Source organism: Falco rusticolus, chromosome 4, assembly GCF_015220075.1.
Source record: "Falco rusticolus isolate bFalRus1 chromosome 4, bFalRus1.pri, whole genome shotgun sequence".
NCBI lineage: Eukaryota > Metazoa > Chordata > Aves > Falconiformes > Falconidae > Falco > Falco rusticolus.
In genome coordinates, this window is record NC_051190.1 from 47639116 (window position 1) to 47654334 (window position 15219).

At 39.6% G+C, this 15219-nt stretch overlaps 1 protein-coding gene across 3 annotated transcripts in view; it reads right to left on the reverse strand.

Moving 5' to 3' along the window:
- The window catches only part of AP3D1 (adaptor related protein complex 3 subunit delta 1), a 46978-nt gene that overhangs the window by 14268 nt on the left and 17491 nt on the right, over positions 1-15219 (reverse strand). For 2 of the 3 annotated variants that reach the window (XM_037384386.1, XM_037384387.1), the window contains exons 5-18: positions 13224-13331; positions 12742-12871; positions 11250-11389; positions 10892-10965; positions 8975-9024; positions 7280-7329; positions 6814-6862; positions 5876-6021; positions 4201-4349; positions 3878-4108; positions 2260-2491; positions 1614-1759; positions 1333-1474; positions 326-397 (exon numbers count right to left, since the gene is read on the reverse strand). In XM_037384386.1, coding sequence (XP_037240283.1) covers positions 326-397; positions 1333-1474; positions 1614-1759; positions 2260-2491; positions 3878-4108; positions 4201-4349; positions 5876-6021; positions 6814-6862; positions 7280-7329; positions 8975-9024; positions 10892-10965; positions 11250-11389; positions 12742-12871; positions 13224-13331 — 1719 coding nt within the window. The remainder of the gene's footprint in view (positions 1-325; positions 398-1332; positions 1475-1613; positions 1760-2259; positions 2492-3877; positions 4109-4200; positions 4350-5875; positions 6022-6813; positions 6863-7279; positions 7330-8974; positions 9025-10891; positions 10966-11249; positions 11390-12741; positions 12872-13223; positions 13332-15219) is intronic. The other variant, XM_037384388.1, reaches the window with a different exon arrangement.

Sequence of the window (15219 nt, forward strand, 5' to 3'; positions counted from 1 at the left end):
TTTCCATAACAAGTTAATCCAGACCATTCCAAACTACTGTGTCATGGGAGCTGTGACAGCTACCACTTCCTTATTTCTAAACTGGTGGTCCACCAGACTCACAGAATGCTGGCTGCTCTGGTGATATCACATCACTTGTGAATTTCTCAACACGAGCAAGACTTTTAAAGACAGTTGTAGGTAGCCACTGCAGCCAGCACACTGATCAGAACTGCAGTGGCAATAATCAGAAAGTCCCAGAGGGAAGCTGCAGCTCTGACAATCAGCGATCCTTTACAAAATTATATTAGAGGCCAGCAAGATATTTTAATGCAGGATCACTCACCTTCTGTGGGGAGGGAGAGCTTTTAATATAAAATGGGTTGTTTGCCTGTTCTTGTTTCCGGGCTTCTCGACGCTAAGAGGCAAAGAGCGTTTGTTGTTAGAATGTTTGTTTATAAGCAAAGAGAGAAAAAAAGGCATCAAAGTGCAAAATGCAAACTCCCTAAATTTTTGGAACAATACATAACTATTGCAAAAAGGCTACAGCACAGTAGTTTGCAAAAGATAAACCAGTTTTGAGTTAGAAGACATACTAGGATATAACTACAAGTACTGTTACTACTAATATTCGTTAGAACGACCCTTCTTTGCTTTTTAATTGTAGACTAGACAGGGTAACTTCCCAAAGACCAGATTTTGATGGCAATCCAAATGTTTCTATTTTCATTTTTGTGAACAGAGGAAGAAGTGAAGATATCAGTCAATAAAAAGTTTTCTTTATGAAAACAAAAAGGTCAGAAGCAAGAAAGGTGATATCGCTACTGCAAACAGTCACATTAGAGTAGTTCACAGAAGCTGCTGAAATCCATGAGCAAAGATGCTTCTTTTTCTGCTAATACAGAGCACACACAGTAACAGAAATACACCCATGGAAGTGGCATGTAAAAATCCAAATAATTGCAGAGCCCAGCACAAGTGTCCTTCCTCCAGACCCTATACTTTGAAGCGGACTGCACCAGACACCACATAGTTTATAGGTCAGATTTTTACAAGAGCTCCAAACTCCTAACAAGGGCTGGTTTTTATACGATCTTGCTTCCATTCGGACAAGATAGCCAAGCTGGCCTTCCAAGAGAACTTTGTACCAGATGCATTCCATAATGTCTAAGAAATATACCTGTATTCAAATACATGTATTTTGTTCACATCAAATCATCAGATTTCCAGAGCTGTAGAGAGCTGGTGGCTCCCTGGCTATATGGAGAATCCACAACAGCTCCAACTGCTTTAGTAGCACTTTTAACATTACTAGTGAATTATGGAGGGAAAAGCATTTTAACATTCACTCACTCTGGCCAGTTCCTCTTCATCTATTTCTGGCTGTCTATGTCTGGAATGCCTTTGCTCCTCATCATGAAAAATTGTTTTGGGCTTTTCATCTTCAGACTCACTGTCTGAGGGAGGTTCATTGATCCAGGCATCAAGGTCCAAGCTGGTAAGAATTGCAGTAAACACACACACTGTAATGCTCGGGGTACTAACTCAAGCTGTGTTTCTCATCATACACTTAGCTTTATTATTTAAGAGTTTAAAAGTTTAAATAAGCCTTTGGGAGAGAGAAGGAACCTTACCCCTCTGGAACTGGTACTTTCTTCTGTGCTTTAGGAGCCACAGGGTTCAGCTCACCAGCAAACAGGGCTATTACTTCCTCAGCTACAGGTACTTCTTTTATTTGTAGCTTCTGAATGTATTTTATTAGCTGCAAGATGCAAGAAGCCTAAAAACAAATGCAAAAGTAATTTCAGCAGAATTAATATTTTAACAAACTGAACGAAAAAATCAACCGCAGTGAAAGTCAGCAGAAGATGACTGTTCTACTCCATTTAAGGGAATTACGAGAAGTAGCATGAACTGCAGGTTTAGAGCAAATAAAAAAATATATCCATGTTAACACTCTCTTCTAGCTGTGTCCTTTTCTTGTCCTTAAGTGCTTGCATAATTTTAAAATTAAATAGTTTTGAGTGAAAGTCTTGCAAGCAGTCTTCAGGGGCTGTATTGAACTGGAATAAGATCTGGGCTCTAACATAAAGTGTCACAACTCTTCCAACTCCAGTTCTAGAGCTTCTCTTTCACCAAGTTACACAAAGTACAGAATAAACGCACCGCTCCATTGATAATAGCGACTTACATAAAATGTGCATGTCTACAGAAAATTACATATATGCTCCAATACAGATGAGAGAATATAAGATAAATTACAAAGTACTATTTTCTTACCCTCTCCTGAACTTCTAGATCTGCACTCTGTACAAACTGAGGCAAACGCTCAATCATCAGCTGCGTAATTTCCTGAGCTGCTTCCTTTTCCCCAGACTGCTCTTTCTGCTGGAGGATGGATGCGTAGAGCTTCACCATATTCTGGACATAAACCGCCTGGATGTGGCCTGGTAAAGTTGTAACTTTAGGCCTCAACATTGCTTCTAAAGTTTGGTTTGCTTCCTCGAGGTGTCTACAAACACAGAGCGAACAGACGAAAGACAGCAATTGAGAAATTTCAACATTTCAGTCTTCAGGGAGATTTCTTCAAAAACCTCGGTTGCAGTTCAAAACGCTACAGAAAGACAGGACAGACTACAAATACATAATCATTTGTCCTCTGTGTATTTTCCCACTCCACATTACAGTAGTAACATGGCACAGAAGAATTTAGAGCTTTATCTTTTTACAGAAGGGGAGGGACATCTCAGTTTCCGCCTTTCCGTGTTCAGCATTCTCTCCATTAACTAAGCACTGCACTTTTCAGTGCTAACTCCATCGATAGTCTGGATCTAGCAGCCCAACTACCTTCCTGCCATTCTGTATTTCACCACTCACATCAATGAAGTTCTATTTCCAACCATTTACTGAACAAAATCTGGTAGGCAATGCTTAATGACAGAAAAGAATGCAGATCATAGCACTTGTTTTAATAAATCTCATGCTCTTATTCAAAACTCTCTGCTCACAACTAAATGGAAGATGTACAAAAAAAAGTTACTGGCCCATTACAAATGGAAAGCTAAAGTTCTTTCAAAGTAAAAATGTGATCAAACTGAAAAAGGAAAGTATGTTCTCTTGCTTCTTAATCTAGTTTTCTTTGCAGAACATTTTTTAATTAGATGAAGACCTGAGCCGTAGCAATGTTCCCTAAAAATATCACACCTACTATGTGAATTTAAACTGGAACCAGTGTTCAGAGTGGTAATTACAAGGAGATACCAAACCAGATGATAAAAGGATACTACAGCATCATGGTCTGTCCAACTCACCAAAATGAAAGCTAGGTAAGCATGTGTATCTGTGCACATGGCCAGGAGATAAAACCATCTATTTAAGCTAGATGACAATGTTGGCACAAGAACATTGAAAATTGTGCTACTGTGGGTACAGAGAAATTTTGAGCAAAAAATAAGACTTTCTAATTCTCAGGAAGATTAGGTTCTGCAAAAACCTTTCAACAAGGGCAAAACAGGGAGAAGAGCAAAAACCAATTCAGTGATCAGACATTTTCCCTAATATCTAAGTGGGGTTAGAGGTTAATGATTAAGGAGATCCTTCAATGGCTTAAGATCTTAGAGCTCATACCCACAACCATGCCTTCCTGCACGAGCAGGCAGGACTAGGGAGACAAGAAAAAAAGACCAGATATAAGACCAGATTTTCAAAATGAAGTATCCGTTTTGGCTAGAAACAGCTGAGGAGTCTATGGGGTGAGGGAGCAGGAAAGAAGCAATCATTTTGTTAGCTTTGGGCGCATACCCTGGACTATCCTTCTCTCAAAAATACGTTTCAGTGACTGGAATCTTTGTCCAAAAGAAGCGGCTCAAAGCGCGCCAGGCTTTCTGTTTGCACTTACTCGGAGAACTCCCCACATATCCAAGCAGCAGCATAAAGCACCTCACAGATCCCATTTCTCTGGGTGTTGCTGGCTATGAGATGAGCATTGTCCAGAAGCATGGCCATTTGAGAAACTGCAAATTTACGAATAGCTTTAACTCTGATAGCTACATCTAACATCTGAGCTGCTATAAGATGCCCGTGCCGCGTGCCTTCCAATCGGGTCAGCTCCACCAAGATGCTTATGTACCTACAAAAAGTGAAAGGGATGCAATTTTATCAGCAGACAGTCATGCATTACCATTACTGATGATTTCAAAGTTGACACATAAAACCACTGACCATTCAAAGTTTGTGATATATTGATAATTGGACTGACTACAGATATCTATGATTTTGGTCAGCAGCTCATCCCGGTATGTTGTCCCTTCTGCTTTATCCACATGAATCATCAGTTTCTTCACTATCTCCATCAAGTTCTTCTTCGATACCTGTTAAAGAAGTTATTGAAGGGCTGAATCACAACTAAGCCATTTCCCGTACTGTCAAGTCCTTCTAACGCCGTTAAAGCAGCCGCTAGCTCTTTGACAGACCCATGTCACATGTTAAGTGAGAAATCACAACCACCTCTAAGCCTCAACTTTGGTCACAATCTGAAAAATAACCTATTTTTCTTTTCGATGTTTTTATTAAAGCAAAGGCAGCACAAATAAACAAAACCATGCTGTGTGAGAGCTGAGAATCAGAACTACTAGCAGCAACATCAAAATCCAGGAGAAAATTAATCTTCTGCCAGATTTAACAGTTTAAAACATTTTTGCTTTTAAACTAAAACAAATTTGAAAGCCATTAATATCCAATGGAATATTAGCATTTCAAAACACAACTGTATTAACTTGCTCTGGAAACTTACTTGTCTAAATAAAACAACCAAAATATTTAGTAAATATAGTTGTTGTGACTGGCTGCTTCCAGCTATGCTCTCCCAATAGGCATATGTTAGAGATATCACTAACAAAAAATGTAGGATACATTCCAGCAAAATGGCAGACTCCCTGTCCTAGGTTATCTTTTGACTAAACACGTAACAAGCAAAATTTAACCTACAGGAACTAAGAACAAACTCCAGTTCTCTTTGCAACAACATTAAAACCACTGTTCTCAAATTATTGAAATTATTCTCATCTCCTGAGTACCACCAGACAAGAGGTGTCCCTTCTTACTTTGCGCTTTCTCCTTCAGAATAGGAAGCCGTGACACACATCTATCACAAGCCCTTTGCGCACTGGAGAAGGGGCGGCACAGACTCTTGAGTGAAAGGCACTTGACTACAGAAGTCACAACCACAGCCCTTTCAGAGAACAAATGTTATCCCTCCAAGGTTGCTCCTGCAGTCGATGTATGTTTTATGAACCGCCCCGTGCAGCTGCAGCACACACGAGAGCAAACAGAATGAGATTCTGTACGCGTCGTTAAAAGGCATGACAGAATTTACCACGATGGGCGGATTTGAAGATTAAAGCTGCCTTCTCCTGCTGTTTCAGAGTGCTCCGGACTGTTTCCCAGATCGCACGACTTATGCCAACCTGAGCTACAGTGTGCTGCAACATGGACTGCAATCTAGAACAGCACAGACCCATCCCAGTATGCTGATGGTCTGCTTTGCACCCAGTCAGTCCGCTTCATACCTAGCTCAAGGACAGGAGGAGCAGCTAAGGCTTCGGCATTAGAAAAGTAGCCGTCTGGGTGTCTCCCACTGCCTCAACTCAGAAACTCCTTCCAGTCTGAATCAAAAATTAAACCCCTCTCATGCCGTGCCAGACGTTTTACTTGCCATGTCAGAAAAAATATGGGAGTTACTATCACAAGACTGCTGGGGAGAGAGGAAGTGAAAGTTCCTTGTTTTTCTTAAACATCAGCCTCCTAAAGTGTCACAGGGGCTGGAGAGAAAAGGAAATACTTATATTCTATAAGTATTCTTATACTCGTAATATAAAAAAATACACAAAAAACATACCATGCCATACAGGAGATCCAAAGCTCTGAGTCGGATAGACTCATCTTTGTCATCCAAACATTGGAGAATGAGATCCTTGTGAGACTGAACTGACTTCGGATGCGTTTTTAGGATTTTGGACATAGCTAACAGCCCCAAGTATTTCACTGTGAAAGACAAAATAAAACTTCTTTCCAAATATAGAAACACCGTTTTGCGTTGAGCATGACATCTCAATACCAAATGCTTCTACTGAAACCAACTTTAATAAACTTTAATAAAAATCCGTGATGAGGAAAAGCAGTTTTGAGAAACAGTGCATCACAAATTAGTCTTTAATTTTATAATCCCATATGCAAGCACATAATTACATATATAATCTTCATCCCGGTCTTCCCGCACCTCAAGTTTTATCACTGTTTTTAAAATATGTATTTAATATATAGAAACTATGGGTTTTGAGAACAGGCATCCTAGAATGAACTTTAAAAGCGCTGCAGATTGGTGTGTTAAGTAGAAGCCCTGTTCTCAACGGGAAAACAAAAAAAAAGACAGTAGGAAAAAGGGCTGCACAAAAAAGGATTTCTCTGTGCTCCTTGTAAGTATTCCTGCATTTCACTATTATGCTTACACTGCCAAACACTCCTCACTACTTTCCAAGCAGCAAGTTTATAAAAAGAGAAAATCCAAACCATGGAAAGAGAGCTGGGTTAGATTTAAATAGCACAAACAGCAGTAATAGTTAATCTCATTTGGTTTTAAAAAAACTCATTATAAAGAAGGGCTCACTATCAAGAATTATTTCCATGTTTGAAATCCCAGCAACTGTTTACAACATACCAGGCGCTACAATACTGAACAAGCTGTCTGGAGAAACAGCTCACTCCTCTAGGACTGCTGCAATTTCTCCCCAGTGGTTGATTGCTAAAAGCTTCCATGAAGACAAGCAACATACTTACAGTTCTGGTCAGAATCTTCTATCAATATCCTTAACTTCTGAACACAAAGCTGGAAAAAAAGACCACATCATGCTTATTACTAGCCTTAATTAAAATAACTCTTCATAAAGTTTACTCAATACACAAGGAAACGTTCTGACCAAGCCCCCGGACCTCTAGGTAAGAGGGTCTTGTTGCATTAACAGATTTCAAAACAAAAGGAACCTCTGTATGACTGTATTGATAGCAGCAGTTGAATAAGGGAGTTAGGAAAAGTAAGAAAGAAGAATCTGCATTTTAGAGCAAAGGAAACCAGAATTTACATAGGAAATGCTTCAGTCTGAAGGATTCCACCTGACTGAGAGCATCTCGGGGAGCTATTGCTTTAACTTTTGGCAGAGGAACACTATCCAACTTCTCCATGGCACTTGGTATTACACAGTAGAGCAGAACAAATAACCCCCCCTCCCAAACCCCAGTGTGGTACCTGGATGCTAGCGCTGTGATTAGGCATCCCAGAGGACAAAGAGATCAAAACTGAAATACACAAGCACAAATTTCAGTTTGTATTTCTGTGTTCTGAATGAATGCAACAACACAATACCTAAAGGTCAACAGCTAGCTCAGCTCACAAGGAAAGAAGCCAGTTTATTTTGTCGTTTGCTTGGACTTCTCAGGGGTCTAGGGGGATGAGAGAAGGTTGTGACACAAACTATAGTTTCATATACTTTAACACTAGCAGGGCAGGGAAAAAAAAGGTGTAGAAGCAGGAACTGCTGCAACAGCCAGGTAAAAGCTGGTTTTCATTACACTTTGTTCTCACTGAGGTTTACTTTACTGATACCGTCTAGCAGTCAAGACTAAGTATGTCATCAGCTACGGCATAACCGAGTTTTTAAGTGTGCACTTCCCTAATGTGATGAGATGCAGCAATAGATCCTGGAGTTTAATGTAATTAGACTGCAGCTTTAATCAAGCCAGCTAGAGACTCGAGGCACAAATCAGGCCCCATTGTTGATGATATCGGACATTTGTAAAGCTGGCAGCACGCAGCCCCACAGCAGAAAAGGTGGTGTTATCTTGTTAACTGCTGCTGCCACAGAGCATGCCCATGTCAACACCAGCTCCGACCGAGCCAGTCACGCATGCTGACCTCAGGCACTAGTAAATACAGCGGCATTTTGCTCCCCATGACCCTGCAGAGCTACGCCTCAGAGGTGGTGTGGTGGATGCTACCATTCCAGGTCATGCGAAGAGCTGGCAGGGGCAAGGTGCTGCTCTAATGCAGGCACGCAGCTCCACATTTCATTTTCCGAGTTTGAGTTTTACATTACAGTCCCTGAGGTGTCCCGGATGTCTGAATTTCCCTTTGACCCACAGAATTATCCTATTTTATCTCAGTGAAGCACACTCTGAGCCGCAACAGAATTAACCACCATGTTATCCCCTTCCCCTACCATCATAATGTCACCTCACATGTCCCCGAAGGAACAAAGGAATATAAATGAGTGACAGATCACCCTTTCCTCTTTGAATTGACCCAGTACAGTAAGTTGCTGCGCCACTATCCAACCTACTCACAACAGACAGGCTCGTGGCCAAACTGTGGATGTCAATAGCCCTCTGCTTCCACACTACGATAGGAAAAATGCCAAGTCTCAGCTGGGATACTGTTATCCCTTTTTGCCTTTGTTTCTCTCTCCACCCCCGTTATGGAGTTCACTTCCCTTCCCCAGAAACTGAAACTGTAAATCAATGATTCCAATTAACTCCTTTAAGGAATTACACCAAGCTTTTAAGCTGTGAAATTGCAGAATTAAAAAATAACTGTTCCTTCATCACATAAGAAAATTTTGTCAGAGTTTTCACAAGGCATCAGTCTTTTTTAAATTCTATTGCTGCTTGTATATTTTGTAGTTCTAGCAGCACTGAGGAGCTTGCATATAAATAATCACTTACTGTTCATACGCCGTTTCAGCCTTTAGCAAATGACATAGCTGTAGTAACTTAGCCTCACCGACTGACAAAGGCTTTCGGTTACAGTTACATAGTAACATAAATCAAAGTTTGTCAGTTGACTGACTTCAGTTATAAAACACATTAAGTTAGAAAAGGGTTTGCTGATGGTGTTAATTGATGACAAAGTTCATTTTTTTTCTAGGTTACAAATTTCAGTTCTCACCTGCTATTACTGTGTTCACACATTCATATAAGAGAGACATGGCTGAGGTGCTGAAACAGAAATCAAGTATTTTAAATAAGGAATGAAAGCGGCACATTTTGAAGAGTTGTCAGCAGTATGTTGGAGCTAGTTAACACCTTTAATTACACAAGAAATTGCCAGTATTCTGTTCCATATACCTTCAAACTAGATGACATTAGTCTCACTTAAAAACTGCTGGGGGGATGAAGGACTACTGAATGTTTTAAAAAAAATATTCTCTGAGAAGCAGCAAGCAACAGCATTGTAACGCAAGGAAGGAGGGAGGAAGCAGTTACTCAAACCCTCCGTACCAGTTACAGAGCACTGAAGCAATCTTGTCCAAGGATCAAATTAAATCCTCTGCTGAAGGTCTAAATATCACGCTAAGGCAGGGAGATGGAGAACTTCAAGTCTCTCACTCTCTCCAAAGGGAACGAGTCGCACGCAAACAGCAGACTCTTCTAGCATGCAGGGACACACTTGCTCATCCCTAAGTGAGCAACCCATTTTCAGTGTCTTGATTTCCCCAAAACTTAAATTCAAGACAACTTTTGCCAGTTGGAACACATATACAGTGCAATGCTGAGGATTTCAAAGGTATTTACAAATCCTGATCTACACAAGAGGGAAACACAGCAAACCTCACAAGTAACAAAGGAGCAGACTCCAGAAGCAAGGTCTGCAAAGGTAACAAGCAAACAACTCCAGAGGCAGCAAGAGCAAACAATTCTGGAGGCAGCAGTCAGAAGCGATACCGTGAAGGTCACTCGGCGCACTGTATATGTGACACTAGCACGCTCACAACCGAGACAATAATTTTTGCTCCCTATGCACTTCGTGGCGGATGGCAGAGTGCTCGGCCTTATCCCTAAGTGATACGAGATCCAAAATGACTGAATGGAGACCAAACAGAACAGGATTAAGGCCCCACAAAGAATAAAATGAATGATTAATGTGGAAGCTGGGGAGAGGAGGTAGTGCCAGGACTGAAGACATACTGTCCATCTTCCTGCTTTTTCTGGCTAAGTACTGTTTCTGGTGAATTTGCATCTATTGGTCACTGCTGCAAAAACTCGCTTTCGGTATCTAGAAGCAAGGCTGCTGGCTGGTCTGCTCTGAACCAGCCTTAAAGCTATACTAGTAGGATGGACAGAAATTTTTGGCTAAAGCTGCTCTCATGGCTACACTGATATATGTTCCCATCTATCTTCTTGCTCTGCCACATGAAAAGAAACAAACCTTTCAATTTAACAACTCATGCACAAAATCACACTTCTCGTAACTGGGAAAACACATGGATTCTCTTCCAAGACATTTACTTTCTGATTTCAGTTCAGAATTAGATCCAAAGTAACACTACAAACCAGCTTTAACAAGGGACAAAGAAGTATCTTCAAATTTATCTGATCTGTATTTAGGATGTATATTAAAGGAACCTCTTCCAAAACATGTCTGGGCTGACAAAGGCATGAGAAAAAACATTAATATACTCCTTGTCATGCTGCTTTGGTGGGTCAGGCATTTCTAAAAAAGTGGAACAAATGGGTGTAGGTGAACGGATACACAGCTCAGCCTTCTTAAAATCAATTTTAATATGTTCTCCATAGTAACCTCTGGCTCAAAATGAAGTGAAAGGAAAGCAAATTGCTCCAATTTTAGTGCGTGCTTTGAAGAAATTCATGACGACAGCCAAACACCCCAAGAATTTCCTTTAAGGTATTTTACCTCTGTCAAGTTTTTTAAAAATAGTCCTGATATGATTATCTTTTGATACTCTAAACAAATAGATCGAGACTCAAGAAAGAGTTCAGAAATGCATCAACAGACTTAGCTACTGATCTACCCAACAGGCCCTTCACCACTCCTAAATGAAGAAAGTAGCATTTACATACATACCTATGGATGAGGTTCGTCAGGGGCTCAATCAATTTCTTTCCCAGCCTAGGTTCTAATGGAGTAAGAGCACCAAACTGTTAAAAAAAAAGTGCAGGGAAGAAAGTGATTTAGTAAGTGCTTTCAAACAGTATGAAAATGTGATTTAAATTGCAGCTTATTATATTTAAGTGAAGCTATATTAAAATATTTTTCTCTTTTTGTATATGTTCACAAACATTAGAAGATATTCCTGGTTTCTTTTTGTTTGGATTTAATGGTAACTATACCTCCAAGCAAGAAATCTATTTTCACACCCAAGGTAATTTCATGAGAATGCTAATCCTGTAAATATAGAATGTATGTAAACAAGAATACCTACCAATTTTATAATTTTAATAAGAACCCAATTATTGGTTGATGACGTCATCAACTTGAAAAAGAGTGGAGCAAGGGAAAGGTAGTTTTTGGGATTGCGTCGAGCCAGCTCACAAATAACATTTACTGCAGCAGACTGCACACCTGGGAAAAAGTGGGAAAAGCAGAAATCTCATCAATGCCTTAATTGTAACCAAAGTTTCTGGTGCAGAACCCCCAGAACAAAAGCAGCTCAAGATCCAGACTTGTGTGTCCAAGAGGAATGGTTCAGCCTCATTACCAACCATGAGGTAGTGAACCAAACACAAGAATGCAAAAACAAACCAAGAAAGGATTTTATTTAGTTTTGGCTATTTCCTAATATATCAGCAAGCTGGGTATCTGTTTTGGGTCCAGTATTAGAAAGAACAGACCACTGCCAGCCTCCTCCCTCCTCTACTGTGGGTAGCTTGTCTGCGGGACGCAGACAACTTTATAATCAACAATCCTACCCACCCTGGAGCTCCCAAACACTCTTGCTTCTTCAAAATATATTATTTAGACATGCTTAAATACAAGACAAAAACAATCCTTAAACAATCTGACTGGTAAAGTTCATTCCCTTCTAACTGCTCTAAATTGATTGTTCTCAATTTGAAATCTTTTAATCTAGATAGTCTGGGTTTTCTAGCAGACAGCAGTCCTTTTCTCCATAAAGCACAACAGTAAGTTATTTCTTAGTTTGCAGGTAAGGGGTGTGTCTGTTTTGCTGTCATTAAAAACATTGTCCCTGGAAGATGCATCTTAAATTTCTACACCAAAGTAGCCCACTACATGCAATTAAATTTCTCGTTCTACACAGACACACATAAATCAGCTGGATATCACAGAATTGCATCACGCACAGAACTCTTGAAACACACGTACAGCGTTTTGGTGCAGTGAAGGAAGACCAGCACCTTCTTGGAAGACCAAGTATTAGTGTGAATATGATACAGAGCAAATGCAAATTTCCTGTGCTGCAGTTCAATTGCACTGACAGTACTGAAGGGCCCCAAGAGCAGCCTGGGCTCACAGTTTAAATGTAAAAAAAATAAATAGACTAAGCAATGTGAAAAATCCACAGCAAGCCAATAGCTGCAGCTTTGTAAAAAGAGCACGGGAAACAATAACAACCAAACCCCAAATCCTGAAATCAAGAGAAATATTTTCAACAGCCAAATTAAGCAAGCAAACAAACCAGGAATCATTAAGTAGCTTTGTCCCATTAAGGTTTAAGCCACTGATGAAGTTTCAATAGCTTTCTGTTACAAGAAAGAACTGGACATTTTCAAGAATGTATTTCTAATACGACAACACCTGTTAAAACTCTCATACAGTCATCTACCTATTAAACAGGCGAATCAGTACCCAAACCACGATTACAGCATTCTTCATGTATTCTCATCTCCACAAGCTCTAAAAGCATGCATACCTAGACGTTTTGGAGCAGAAGAAATTTACCAAAATCCACTCACCAGGATCTGGATCTTCAAGTTTCTCTTTAAGGCGAGGAAATGCAGGACGGAGGGACTCTGGGTATTTCAAAAAAACTTTGTACATGATTAACACTGCCTTCTTCCTGATATAAGGCTTTGTATGTGACATCTGTTAAGGAAACAATTGCAACAGCCTCTCAGCAAATCTGTTTCCAGAGTTCTTCTCAAGGTCCTTATGCCCACACTAGCGCCTCAAAATTTCTTTCTGGGAGACTCAAGTACTTTTTGAAAACTCAGTGTTGAGGGGAGGAGAGTAAAATACTGTCTCATTCATCACTAAAACTAACAGAAATATTCAAGGTAATCCTCTTGAGCCAATTAAGGTCTGTCACAGCTCCCCAGAGAACCCACAAGAACAAAGCATCACGTAACAGTTCTAAATTCAATAGATGTTTACCAGATTTGAATAATTTAATATTCTTTAGTTACAGGGAAAAGTGATTTCAATCTTATCAACTCACCAGTGTCATGATGTCATTTGCCAAGTCCCTGGCAAGATCTGGAGTAACAAAACAGGACAAGCCAGTCAGTGCAACTCCAGTATCATATTGGTTAGGGCTACTCAGATCCTAAAAAAGGAGAAACAGGCTCAAAAATTTAAGATCACACAGGATGTTGAGAAACAATTTTTTCAGAGCAGTTTTATTCACAATACATATGAAGCACAGCTTCTACTTCATGGGTATATTCGTATCAACTATTAACAGGAATGTCCTCCAACACCTGCTAAAATACAGCTAGCCTGGGGTTTAATGGACATGAGGAATCGTAATAGAACAACGGATGATTGCAACATGAAAGCAATTAAAGATACCATACCTTGGTGCTATTTTAGGAACAGCAAATAATTTTTTAAAACTCCTAACATGATCACAAACACATTTAAAGTCCTAAAAAACTTGTATTAAACACTAACCCTGCTAAGTCAAAGCCCAGCTGTCACCAACTCCACTAGGAACAGGTCCTCTTGTCAAGTGCTTAACAGCAGCCTTGCTTAACCTCTCTGTTACAGAAATGAGATTACTTCCCTTCCACGCTGCTGGCAGCACTGTAACTTTCAGTTCATAGAGACATAACACAAGCTAGGGTGTAGTATATATTTTACTGGCCAGGTTCCCTTGGTCTTACTTGTAGTCAGCATTCTACATAGTCCTACACAGTCTTTCCAGCATTTCTAAGCTTCAGACTCTTAACAATATCAATATTTGTATCTGGGTATGTTCAAGTATAATTATAAAACCAGACATTATTGAATACAGAGCATCACAGATCATGCCTTAACTGCAGTTATCAGGAAACAAAAATACGAAGGGAACTGCACAAAGCATTCCCACATGAACTACCAGAATTAATCATCCAGATTCACATGTACACGGAGGCTGCTTCAGTAGAGCTAAACATAGTCAGGCCTTCAGGGTTCTGTGCCATTTGCATCTCATTTCAAACCCTTTTGCAGGTGGTAGGAAATCAGATTCTACTTCAAGAATCTACTTCTTCAGCAGCAACAAAACTGCAATTCATTCTGGCTGTAATGTATTTTGAGAACTGATAACCCCTTAAAATACAAAGCTGCTAGATCAACAAAACATGGAAAGGCATAAATAAAGATGCTTTTAAATAAAAAGCAGAAAAAGGAAGGAGTAGCCTAGTAAGTGACTGAAATTCAGTATAATAAAGTCTCCATAATACAGAAAATGGAGGGACGTTTTAAAAAATATGCACTTATCAGAGCAGAATAAAGGGAATATGAGATAAAGGGAAAAGCACTAATTCTTTAGGAAAAATGTTGGATAACATCCAACTGATCTTTTTTAAGTCAAAGATATTTTAGCTATCTAGATGGTAAAAATGTAGGCACATCTTGTACTGGATCAGTCAAGTTTTAAAGCATTGACACTTCAAAAAATTAAACCAGAACTTTAAAAATAGGAAAATAATGCTGCAATCCAGTAACTCTGAAAAAAATTCAGTGATAAAGCTCTATGAAAATGAATACAACACACTTCGGTCCATTAATACAGCACATAACTTTACATACACCCTTCACCATTTTTACACGTAATTCTACTAAAGTAGTGAAAAGCCTGATCTGTTATTACCAGAAGAAACCAGGCCCTTACAAATAGATTCTGTGGAGCCAGGTGACTGCTCATTTTCCCTCAAGACTGGGGACATGTTTCTTTACCCATTACATTCTCATAAGAGCTGCCTAAGAGACTAGTAATATTAGCAAAGGTTATTGTGGTCACTATTCACTGTATTGAATAAACACAGATAGCTGGTATGAGGCAGCAGAGTATTTCATTAACCCCTCAGCTTGTGGAATGAGAGTAGACTGTAAACCAAGTAAATAGACTTCTGCTTAAACACCTTTACATTCCTCAAAGAAATATTTCATATGGATTTGAAAATACAAGTAGGGAGATGGTGCAAGAAAAAAATTAAGAACTGAAGCAA